Source organism: Acomys russatus, chromosome 32 (assembly GCF_903995435.1).
Source record: "Acomys russatus chromosome 32, mAcoRus1.1, whole genome shotgun sequence".
NCBI classification, from domain to species: domain Eukaryota; kingdom Metazoa; phylum Chordata; class Mammalia; order Rodentia; family Muridae; genus Acomys; species Acomys russatus.
The window spans coordinates 23,437,043-23,449,435 of record NC_067168.1 but is presented as its reverse complement, the minus strand read 5'-3'; the positions used below and the strand labels follow the sequence as shown (position 1 = coordinate 23,449,435).

Below are 12,393 nucleotides of genomic sequence, written 5' to 3'. Positions count from 1 at the left end.
GAGTGTGAAACAACAGGTCACCTTTCTGCATCTGAAGTACACACGTGGTGATCAAGTCCCAATTTCTCTGGGTCTCAGACTGGTTAGGATCGGTGGTCCTTTCTTGAAAACCAACTTTTGCAGAGCAATGTTCTTAGAGCGAAGGTCGCGTGTGTGGTGTGTCTCCGCGTGCGGGAGAGCATCTGGGTACTGGTGGCAGAGTCTCTAACACATGAGTTTAACAAGTTCGCCAAGATGCCAAACTTTTTCTCTGAAGCTGAGCTGGAGTTGTGCTGACTGAGGATTCCCATTTTTCCTTGAGTATTAGAGGACCTGGTGGTCCGTTCGTGGGGGACGCCCAACTCCCGGGGTTCCGGAAATCACAGTATGACTAGAGTTTGCCTGCCGCCCGTAGGGGCTCCGGAGACTTGCCCAGGACGGAGAGAGCTGGAGCCGGGTCTTAGGGAGGCTGGGCGAGGCGGGTGCAGGGCGGGCACGGCGTGAGGGGGCGGGGCGAGGCAGCCCAAGGCCCGGGGCTGGGCGGGGCCAGAGCGAGGCTCGATCCGGCCTAGGCCGCGCTCGGGGCTCCGCCTTGCCCGGCTACGCAGGCGGTAAGGCTGCGGTAGGGGCCGGGCGGCACCATGGCGGCGGCAGCGCCTGCTGCGGCGGCTTCTCCCGAGGCGCCGGCCGTCACGGGCACGGCTGACCCGGCGACGGGAGACGAGGACAGTCGTGAGGTCCGAGTGCTGCAGAGCCTGCGCGGCAGGATCTGTAAGCGGGGCCGGGGGCTGGGGGGTCCGGGACGGGGAGCGGGGGGGGAAGCTGGAGGGGACCCAGGGTCGCCGCGGCGGAGGGTGGACAGCGGGCGGGCGGGCGGGAGCACGCGCGCGCGGGGGTGGTGGCGCTTGGCGGCCGCCCGGGACTGGTGGGACTGGATGGGGGTGTGTTGGGGGAGGCGCCGCGTCGACCGGCCCGCGCGGGTCGGGGCTCCCTCTTCGGAGCGAGCGGGGCGGGGACCTGCACGCGCGAGCCGGGTGGTGAGGGGCGCTGCCTGGAGCGCGGCCTGGACGCGGGAGCCCCGGGCGCGGCCGGGGGCGCGCGGAGTTTCCGGCCTCCCTCCGACGCAGGCCTGCGGGCGGCCGCGGTCGACGGGAGCGGCCCGAGGTGGGAGCCCCGTGGTAATTACAAGGGAGGCGCGGCTGGAGGAGGGAGGCCGGCCCGGGCGGGGCGGGGCGGCAGGCTGAGGAGGGGGTGCGGGCGCCCTAGGCCTCCTCGGGGCTCCAGTGCCGGGGCGAGGAGGAGACGGACGCCGGGGGCTGCGGAAGCGGGCGGCCGGGGGTCGGGTGGGCGCGGCGTGGCGTGGCGAGGCGAGCGGGGCGCCCGAGAGGCGCGGGCCGGACACCTGTGCCCGCCCCACCTTACTGTGGCTGGGACTTGAGAGAGAAGGCAGCGTGCCTGACAGAGACTTCGGGCCGGATGTAGTGGCTTCCTGTGAGCAGGTCTCAAAACCCAGTCATCCAGCCCGCTCTTAACCCACTGAAGTCTTTCCCGTCCGTTTGCTACTTTTGCGAGAGCCGCGCTGATGAGTCCAGAAGCTTACTCAGTTTGATGGTCATTGCGGTCTTTAGTCTTTGACTCTTTGGTACTAGTTTGATTCCCCTCATCGTATTTAGACGACTCTCTTTTCACTGAGAGATAAATCAGTAAGTTTATCGTTACTTGTGTTGAAAAACTTTATTTATTCAGATTATTTATCCTCAGATTGGAGTCATGCTCCATGATGTCTCCTAAATAATCCCCGGCGGTGAGAGATTATTTCACATTTTGTATGTTGAAATATTAAAGTCCCAGGAACAAACAAAATGTTACGCTTTATTCTCTGATGTGATTCTGAGACTCTTAATTAAGACATTGTCGGAGCCGGGAGCAGTGTCCCATGCCTTGTAATCCCAGCACAGAGTCAGGCCTCTGAGTTCGAGGCCAGCCTGGTCCACAAAATGAGTCCAGGATACCCAAGGCTACACAAAGAAACTATGTCACGAAACAAAACAAAAAGACATTATACTTTTTAAAACTTGAAAAGTTACACCAGAGCAATGGATGTTTTGTGAGTTTTAAGTTACTCTCTTAGGGTGTAAACGTTTGATAATTTGGATTTTTGGGTTTTTGTTTTTGTTTTTCGAGGCAGGGTTTCTCTGCGTAGCCTTGGCTGTCCTGGACTCGCTTTGTAGGCCAGGCTGGCCTCAAACTCACAGCGATCCACCTGCCTCTGCCTCCCAAGTGCTGGGATTAAAGGCCTGCGCCACCACCGACCGGCTTAATTTACATTTCTTACACTTACTATTTGCATGCATATAATGTTTGGGAAAAGCCATGAACTAGAATCTCATCCCCCACCCCACCCCCACCCCCCAGTGATTTGGTTTTCCAAATTTGTACTACTTTGTATTTTTCTGTGAATTTTTGCTAGAGACTGTCTGTTGAAGCCTCACTAATCTATGAAAGCAGATTGTGTTGTGGGATGAAATGTGTGTGCATTGTTGGAGCTGAGATTTAGGGTTGGGCTGTTTCTAGAACTTAGTTCCCTTCTCCTTTGACCTGATCCATAGCCAAGTTTCTGCAAACAGTTTGGTAAAAATATCACTCTAAGTGAAGTTTGGGTCTCCAGGTTAAAAAACACAACTTGGTTTCTGTGGTTTAGACAGTCTCATTGCCAGAAATTGACCACTAGGTTCCTAGGAATGGTGTTTTTAGTTTAAGCATGGCTAAAGTATTATACTTGCTTTCGTCCTAGACAGTTTCTCTATTTTTTAATTGCTCAGCTTATAGCTCAGGTCACTGGTGTGATTGTTTCACAAAGAAACATTTAAATCAAGAATACCCCTCTCACTTCTCTGCCCTCTTTTTTGGCTGGTACAACCTAGGGTTGGTGGAGCTCACGACCTTAGGGAAAGAGACACTTAGTCTCAGTTTCCTGAAACTGACACAGGTGGGTTTTGCAAGATGAGGGCTGAAAAATGGCAGAAGCCTTCGCAGTGCTGACATCACAGAAAGGAGATGATGGTGGTCTGACATTGAAGATACCAAGCAGTTTGGGGATGCTGAAGTCCCTATGTCACCATTTCTTTTCTCCACCCCCAAGAAACCCTGGGGAGACCTGATAGCTGCCCGTTGGCCTGGAGATGTGCTGTCATATTCAAAACTGCTCTTTGGGGGCCTCTGATCTGCAGAGATCCAGACAGCTGGAGAGTCCCCCTGTGAGGGTGGGGATGGGCTGACGTTGTAGAGATAGATAGTGGTCCGCACCCTCCTTCTGGTGTCTCATTCCTGATTTGTTTATGTCCCATGGATTTCACAAGGTATATAGTATCAAGTTGATAGATCAAAAAACTGTAGGGTGGGGAAGTGGCTCTCTTGGTAAAGCTCCTGCTGTGCAAGCAAGCATGAGGCCTGCGTCCAGTCTCCAGGAGGCGGGTAAGAAGGCATGGGTGGGGGAGGAGGGCTTGCAGCACATTCCTTTAACCCCAGCTCTGGGGAGTGTTGACAGGCAGATCCCTGAAACTCATTGACTGGGCCAGCCTGGCTGAGTAGAGCTTCTGGTTCATTGAGAAACCTTGTCTCGAATAACAAAGGCGGAGAGAGTGATCCAGACACTAGATATTGGTATCAAGGCAGCCACGTACATGGGCACAGGCATGCACATGTGCCCACAAGCCACACTAACAAGTACATACACGCACGTACACACACACACATACACACATGCACGCGCGCGCGCGCGCACACACACACACACATATGCATGCACAGAAACCATTTTATAGCTGCTTCCACACAGTTTAAGGAAATCTATTATTGCAGATAGTATTTTGGGTTATAGACTGCTTAATGTCCAGTTCCTCGGGCCATTTTAGTGTCTTAACAATCCCGAACGTTTTGAATGGTCAGCTTCCTTAACTAGATCCTGGAGGCAAAGTGGTTAGATGTCTTAGAATTGTCATCTGAGTCTTTAGTAAACAAAGTTAGGAGTACTTTTGGGCTGAACTACTTTGATTTAAGTAGCATACCTACAGCTAATTTGTATGCACCCCCTCTCCCATTACACCCCTATTATCAAGTGAAAGAAAGGTTTTAGAATTTCTCCTTTATATATATCAAGATTGATAAGACTTTTGTTGTTGTTGTTGTTTTTACCACATTTTATTCAGTTTGCCCTTGTGTAACTATGTCAATTGTAGAAGTTCTGAAAGGCTCCATACTACTTTATGCATAGGCTTTTTCACTCATGGACACCAGGTTTATAAAGGTACCAACTGTGAACACTTGTGTGAAGTGTTTGATATATCGTCTAGTGAGGTCTGTGAGACAGTGATGTGACTCAAGGGCTCACTTAGAATTTTGGTATTTTCAGACCGGTGTGACTTAGGGCTGTTTGACAAAGGAGAGGTTAAGTGCTTAGGGTTAGGGGCCTGGTGTAATTAGTCAACTGTGATTGAATGTACACTTAAGGCCCAGCTTTTGTTCATTCCGTTGTGTTCCTCTATAGTCTCGTGTGTAAACTATGAATAATAGAATAAAAATATATGTCTCACAGGATTGCTGATGATACCCTCACCCCTCACACACACACACACACACAAAAAGCTGGGTCAGCTACGGGCCATCTCTTAGGAAGGAGTGAAGCCGGAGATAAAGCTTTATCGGGTGCCCTTGTCCAGCGTGCACTAGCATTTCCTGGTGTACAAAACCGATTGAAAGCAGCAAGCCTGAGTCCTGCTTTATACTTTGTTAGGTAATATTCCTGTGGCTCTAGGTAGCTCTTTTACCTCTGAGCTTATCATTACTTTTATCTTTCTCATCTTGAGAGTGGACTAGTGCTTCATCACCAGCCATTTTGCTCATGTTGTTTTCTCTGCCTAAGTTTGTGTCGTCCCCCCCCCCCATATTTATGTCAGAGAACTGCACATCCCTCAGAAGCATGGTCCATGTGATCTATCTAAGTCTTCTTCGAGCCAAACTCACCCTTATTTCTAGCTGTCTGGCTTTGATGCTAAAAAAAATTAATAAATCATAATTTATAGCCTTTAATCCCAGCACTCGGGAAGCAGAGGCAGGCGGATTGCTGTGAGTTTGAGGCCAGCCTGGTCTACAAAGTGAGTCTAGGACAGCCAAGGCTACACAGAGAAATGCTGTCTTGAAAAAAAATCATAATTCATGACCATTTTGTGTATGTCCCCTGTTATACTATAAACGTCTACTTTAAAATTCACTCTGGTTTTTAATATTTTTAAAAACAGTCTCAAAAAAAATAAAATAAAATAAAATAAAAACAGTCTCACTTGAACCGGGCAGGCCTTTAGAAAATACCCTTTCTCTCTCTCAGAGCTATCCAGAGGGTAGCTTCAGAGAACTGGATATCTGGGTTTGAAAGAATTTCCATGGTGCTGAACAGGCTAGCAATGTCAGCTATATTAAAGGAGAACTTCATGAATCTCTCAGGAAGTTCTTTTTTGTTTTTCTTTGAAAATTGGAATGTCCACTAACCTTAGGTTTGAACTGAGGCCAAAATTGCCTCCTTAGGAAAAGGATTAAACTTTTATAAATGCTGGCTTATTAATTAAAGTATTAATTGTTATATGACTATATTCATGAGTTTTGTTACTAATTGGTCCTGGAGCTTGGAAAAGAAAATCTTAAATTCATACTTTACCCAGAATTGTTTTTATTTGGCCTTGCAGATTTAATGTTTTGGTAATAAGATGTAAATAAAGATATTTTATTGACTACCCAAGAGTTGAGAGGAAGAGATTTAAAAGAGATTATTCATGCCAACAATTCATTATTTTCAGATTTTTGAAATGAGATGATGAGTACTTAATAGAGGGATTTAAAAGGGCTTACTCATGCTAATAATTCATTATTGTCAGAAATTTGAGATGAGATGATGAGTTATTTAGGACGGAAGAAGAATCCATCTTTGAGATGGATAGAAACTGAGGAGAAAGGGATCTTTGTAAAAGTTCACAGAGCATTCAGCTAATCATTTGCTCTGTGGAGGACAGGAGTAAACCTCAGTGAGTTCATAAAGGTTTGGTGTAACTGAGAACTCTTTGACTAGTCCTGAAGTTACTGTTTAAGTAATGTAGCTAGAATAAAACCATCATTTTATCCTTTAATTATAGACCCTAATCCTATTTCCTTGTTAATGTGCTTTATGAAACTATTTGATAATATCAGATTATGTGTTTTCCCTGATAAGTTTCTATACTTTTAGGAACTGGTAACAAAAGTTTTGTTGTATAGTCATGCATTATTGCTAAATTAAGAAACATTTTATGTATTAAATTTTTATGACATCTAGTTATGTGTATTTTAATCACCAAAAATCTTTAGCTAAGTTGGCCTTATATTTTCTGTGTGTGTGTGTCTTATACATTGTCTTCAGGAACACTCTCCACTGCTCATGGCCTGGAGCCCATAAAGAAGTCTAGACTGGCCAGTCAGCAGACTCGGTGGATCCCTGTCTGTATCGTTTTAGAGTTGATTACACACTAGACCACCCACACCCAGCATTTTTGCCTGAGTTTTGGGAATTAAACTCAGGTCCTCATGTTTGAGGCAAGCACTTTACTGATTTCTCCCCTTAATCCCCAAAATGGCACCTTATAAGGTTATATCAAATATGAGCTGGCACAGGCCATTAATCCTAGCACTTGTGAGGGGAGACAGACAGATCTCTGAGTTCCAGGACAACCAAGGTTACACAGAGAAACCCTGTCTCAAAATAAACAAAGAAAGAAAAACAAACAAACAAAAAAGAACAGTGAGCTATAATTGGAAAATGTATTACTATGAGTGTGTTTCCTAATAGTGTTATTAGTAGATAGATTATCTTGGCAGATTGAGGAGCCCCCTACTTTCTTACTTCAAAAATGAGAGTTTGGATGTGTCTTTAAACACCCCTTCTAGCTCTTTCATAGTTGCTTTATAAAGTATACCATTTATTTAAGATGCTACATCAGAGACCTTTGCTTTAACACTTGAATTTGTCTAATATACCTGTTTTGCATTTAGTCCAGTACTTTCAAGAAATTTGCCTAAGATTTATTAGGGTTGTTTGAATCTTAAACATTTTTTCCTAAGGTCAGCAATTAATTCAGTAGTAATGTGTAATACATATTTGAGTATCTGTTAGGGCACACCAGTCCCTTGCTCTGTAAAGTAGGTCTAAGCTGTGAGTGGGATGAGAAAGTCTTTATTCAGTGTTATATTCCAGAATTTATACTAAGCAGTAGTTTTCATTCATTCTCTGCTTAGAGGATTATAAAGCTTTAGAAGTAGAAGAAAAAGAAAACTTTTGTCTCTTCTGTTCTTGTGTACATGAAGACTGATGTTCAGGGACCCAAGTGTCACACATTAATGACTTGTTTGACACTAGTGCATTCTTGGAGTTGTCTCTAAAGTGCTATTGATTTATTACTATGAATACTCAAGATACACTACATTTAAGATATGAAGACTGCTTTACCTCACTGATGGCTTTCAGAGGGGTAGAATTTCATTGAGTTTTGTCCACGTGGTCATCTGCTCCTGATGAGAACTAGCAGTGCAACCCAGGGTGTGAGCTCTGTGGAGACTAACATGGATGTTGACTCATTTGTACCAGACTTTATCTTAATTCTTTGCAGTCCGTCAGTATCGCTTATGTATTTAAAAAGTTCTGACACCCAGACTCTTTAAACTCATCATTTGGATAGTCTGCCAGTTTAGTTTGTATCCTTTTAGAGATTATTTAAGCATTTGCAAACAATTGTTTGTATAAAGTAGCTTTTCCACTACAGAGAAATAGAAGCAACATATGTGGTGGTCTGTGTCTTTCTTTTTTAGTACAAGTTGAAGATCTTTCATACCCTTATTTACAAATAATATATTCATACTAAGCATAATCTCATCATCTGGATTATTGTATTTTATTGAGCCAGTCACCTATTGATTGACACTTCAGTCATCTCTTTGTAATAACAAATGTTGCTACAGTAAATAGCCTTGCTTATCTTGAATTTTCTTTTCAAGACAGGGTTTCTCTTGTAGCCTTGGCTGTCCTGGACTCTCTTTGTAGACCAGGCTGGGCTGGAACTCACAGCGATCCACCTGCCTCTGCCTCCCAAGTGCTGGGATTACAGATGCGTGCCACCACGCCCTGCTTCAGGGTCTTCTTTGCACTCTACCATGAAGCCGAGCTGCATGCTATACATTCATTCATTCATTCGTTCACTTATTTTGGTTTTTTGAGACAGGTTTTTCTCTATGTAGCCCTGGCTGTCCTGGCATGAGAAGGCCAGGCCGACCTTCACTTTGTGATGATACTCTTGACTTCTGCAGCCACTGAACGTGCTGGGTTACAGGGGTGCACCATCACCGCTGGGCTTCATGCCGCCCTTCAAATTAAAGAGGCCAGTAGAAAAATATATGCAAAGGCATTCCATAGAAGAAAATAAATTATCTAGTAAATATAGGAAAATGCTGGTGAAACTGAACAGAAATGAATCCGAGAAATAAAAGTGTGACTATATCACCACTGACAAAGAAATGGAAATCTTGTATTTTTCACTATTTATTGCGTGCTTAGGGAAACTTTTTGTATTTCTACTCTCATTTAAAATTTATAAAACCATGTTAGAGTGTTTGATAGACTCTATTAAAATTTAGGTGTATTTTTCTTATGTGTTTTCACTTCTGCCTTATCATCCTAAAGGCACAAAGATGTTTTGGGTTGACCTTGTTTGTTAAAGAAAAAAAAGATACAACTGAAGTGCTTATTTAACAGGAAAGTGGCTAAATGGCTTGTTCATACATATAGCCTATAGCAGTGAAACAGTATGAAATGTGTCTATGTTGGAATGACCTCAACATATATTATTGGGTGAGAAGAGGCAAATTGTTAGAGTAATATGTGTGTTTATTATCCATCCTCCATCCATCTGTCCATCCATCCATCTCTCCAATTTGTTTTTGTAATGCCTGAAGATCAAACCTGGGACACCCCAAATGCTAATTAAGTTTTCTGCCCCTGGGCTACAATCCAATGGGGTTCTTTTCCTACAAATTAATATGTAAATTTTATTTAAAATGTCTGAAAAGATGCATAATATTGATTTTTCAATGATGAGCAACAGGAATTAGTCTTGTAATGACTTGGTTTTCGGTAGGGAGTGTAAGTATGTATTGGAGATATTATAAAAAATGGCTGCTTGTTCAAATAAATTTGATGGTATTAATCACTGAGATTCAATTTAACTTTCGATTAAGTAGTGTTTGCAAAATCAGATATAGTAACATTGTAAGTACACATTGAAATGAACATCAACTTTGCTATTACCTATTTCTACTTATTAGTGTGTGTATAAAGGTATGTAATTATGTGAGGAAGGTGTGTGTGTGTGTGTGTGTGTGTGTGTGTGTGTGTGTGTGTGTGTGTAGAGGACAACTTGTAGGAGTTGGTTCTCTTCCTCCACCATGTGCCTTCTGCAGACTGAGCTCAGGTTGCGAGGATTAGCAGCATGTGCCCTTATCTGCTGGATTATCTCACCAGCCCTTCTTTTATGTGTTTTGGGCAAATTTAAAGATTTCTATTTAATCTTGTATATGTGAGTTACAGGTACCTGTAGGAGCCAGAGGACTTAGAGGTGGTTGTTAGCAGTGGCTACTGGGACCTGAACTCTGGTCTTCTTTAAGAGAAAAATGTGCCAGCCCATAATTTTATTTTGAGGTTAAAGAAAGTGAAGCTTAGAAAAATACAGTGGACTCCTGTATACTTTGCTTCTTTGATCAGTTGCTTATGCTAAGAATGTTTACTTTTCAAAAGCTTAATACTTTCAGATGAATGTTATATGATGGTCTTGAATAATTTTGAACCTGTTTATTTGGACAGTCTTACTTATACAAACCTTTCTTAGTACATATGGGGAAGTAAAGCAGTGTTTATTTAATATTTACTGGTTTCCAGGTATTGTGCTAGGATAGTTTCCCTATTATTTAAGTTGCTTCATTTTATGAGAGGATTGTTGTTCTTTAAGGAAGGAGTAACAGAGGGGCTCTTTAGCAGTGTCCGGGGAGCACCAGGTTTCTGCAGGCTCCTGTCAAGGCTCACGCCTTTCCCTATCAGGCTGCTGCTTAGTAGTGTGTTGCGATGAATTCATTTCTGTTGTAAGGACATGGAGATTATCTCTAAATTAGCAATGGTCTAATGAAGTGGAGAGTCAGTAAAGTTGCCAAATGCAGTAAGAATGAGTTTGGGGATTTGTAAAAATATTCTTTTGTATTCCTCTCAGCTGTGTGTTTTTTTCTGCTCCACCTCTTCCTCTTTTCTTTCTTTCTTTCTTCCTTTCTTCCTTCCTTCCTTCCTTCCTTTATTTTTTTCTTTCTACTTCCTTGTTGTTTTTGACATGAAATCTCATTTCTGGCTAGCCTCAAACTCTCAGACTAGTGAAAGAGTGCTTGAATTGCAGGAATGTGCTACCACACGACTGGTTTCTCTGCTGTTAAATGCAGTTTCTTGCTTTTGAGTGGTTCTCCTAATAAATACACATCTTTTATACACATATGAGGTATGTGTATCTTCTTTGTTATCAAGTGCTTTTTTTTTCTTACTTTTGAAAAGTAGCTTATTAGAATTCCATTACCAAAGATAACAGTCACATCCCATGGAAGGCCTGTCTGTGTGACCCCAGGCTCCACCAGCATCTGTCTTTTAGCCTTTTGCTTGCCATTCCAGGCTCTCTAGGTTGCCTTATTAGCCTTGCTAAGCATCATGTAGCTGTAGGGACCAATAGCCTAGCTCAGCAAAGATTACACCATAATCTGTGTTTGCTTTCTCACCTTGCAAAGGGGCCTGTAGGGACCTTAGAAGCCAGCACACATTCAAAGCTGACACCAGAAGTGGGCAAGGCAAACCACAGGAAGATCCTTTCCTGCACTTGGTAACAGACTTCTATACCCCATGGACACTTCCTGGCAATGCTTTGTGAAACTCGCCTTCTCATGTACAGTAGTTTCCTAACTTCTTGTTCTAGACTAAGTTTCAGTCAGACCACAGTAGATAACTGCAATAGTTTTTATGCATTATTTTTGAGCAGGACGTAGTGGCTTGGATAAGGGAATTGCATGCAGATGTTAATTTTTAAGAACCTCTAGCCAAGCAAGAACACCAATAGTTACGACATTGTGCCAAGAGCTTTACCACAGTTAATGTTCACAACAGCCCTAAGTATTACCTCTTTTTATACAGGAAGTTGAAACTAAGGATAAAACAGATTCTAAAGTACAAAGCTTATATTGAAAATCAGATGTCTGCCTTAAAATGCATTCATTTAACTTGCTGTATTGTTAATATTACTTGGGGTTTTAGAATTGCCCTGTTGTAGAAGTTGAAATTAAAATTAGAGGAAAAATTCAAAGACTATTATATATTACCATATCAAGGATAGGATTGTGTGATATATAATCAGGTAGCATTTAATCTTTTCTGAGCTTATCTGAGTCTGGTTTTCTCCCCCACCCTCCCACTCTGTGGCCTTGAACTGAGAGGTTTACCTGCCTCTGCCTCCTGAGTGCTAGGATTAAAGGCATGTGCCACTGCTGCCCAGCTTTTAAAATTTTTTAAGTTTTTATTTTATCTTAAGTGTGTGTGTGTTTTACCTGTGTGTATGTATATGTACTGCATGTGTACATCATACCCTCAGAGAGCGCCAGATCCCCTAGAGATGGAGTTATGGATGATTCTGAGTCATCATGTGGGTGTTAGGAACCAAACTTAGGCTCTCTGCAAGAGCAGCAAGTGCTGTTAGCTGCTGAGCCATCTCTTCAGCTCTCATAGTGTATTTTTAAGTATGTTTGACCCATTCTTTCGTTCTTTCTTTATTTTTGTTGTTGTTGTTGTACAGGCCTGCTGTCACCGTGTCTGTAACAGCTAAAGTCCTCTCCTTAGGTTGGCGGTTCTTTTATGAAGACATCATATCCTGTGTCACTTGGGCCAGTTTATACCTGATTCTCTGAGTTCTCTCTTGTATCTCTTCCATTTCTTCTTTCCTTTTCATTACCTCAGTCAAACACTTGTCAGAGTAATTTTTCTGAAGTAGACACATGACAACTTTTACTAACCCTAGTTATCTGCTAAGTTAAAACTCTGTAGTTTTCTATTTTAGGTTCTGGCTTAGACTCCATCCTGTATCCCTCTGGTTTCCCCTGTCATCCACCTTCCTTAGTTTGTATTATTCATTGCTGCCTTGAAGATGTTACTCTTGTTCCCACTTCCAGGTTTGTCCTTCTGTTGGAACATTGTTCTTCCAGTATTAATTTCTATATTTTGAAAAAAAAGTCATTTGTAAGATCTATTCTGAAAATTAAGTAAAATAA

The 12,393-nt window shown here is 43.1% G+C and overlaps 1 protein-coding gene across 3 annotated transcripts in view; it reads left to right on the top strand.

Annotated features, from left to right (window-relative positions):
• Nucleotides 1-587: 587 nt before the first annotated feature.
• The window catches only part of Rasa2 (RAS p21 protein activator 2), a 93,126-nt gene continuing 81,320 nt past the window's right edge, over nucleotides 588-12,393 (top strand). For 2 of the 3 annotated variants that reach the window (XM_051140654.1, XM_051140656.1), the window contains exon 1: nucleotides 588-750. In XM_051140654.1, coding sequence (XP_050996611.1) covers nucleotides 621-750 — 130 coding nt within the window. In that variant the 5' untranslated portion in view covers nucleotides 588-620. The remainder of the gene's footprint in view (nucleotides 751-12,393) is intronic. The other variant, XM_051140655.1, reaches the window with a different exon arrangement.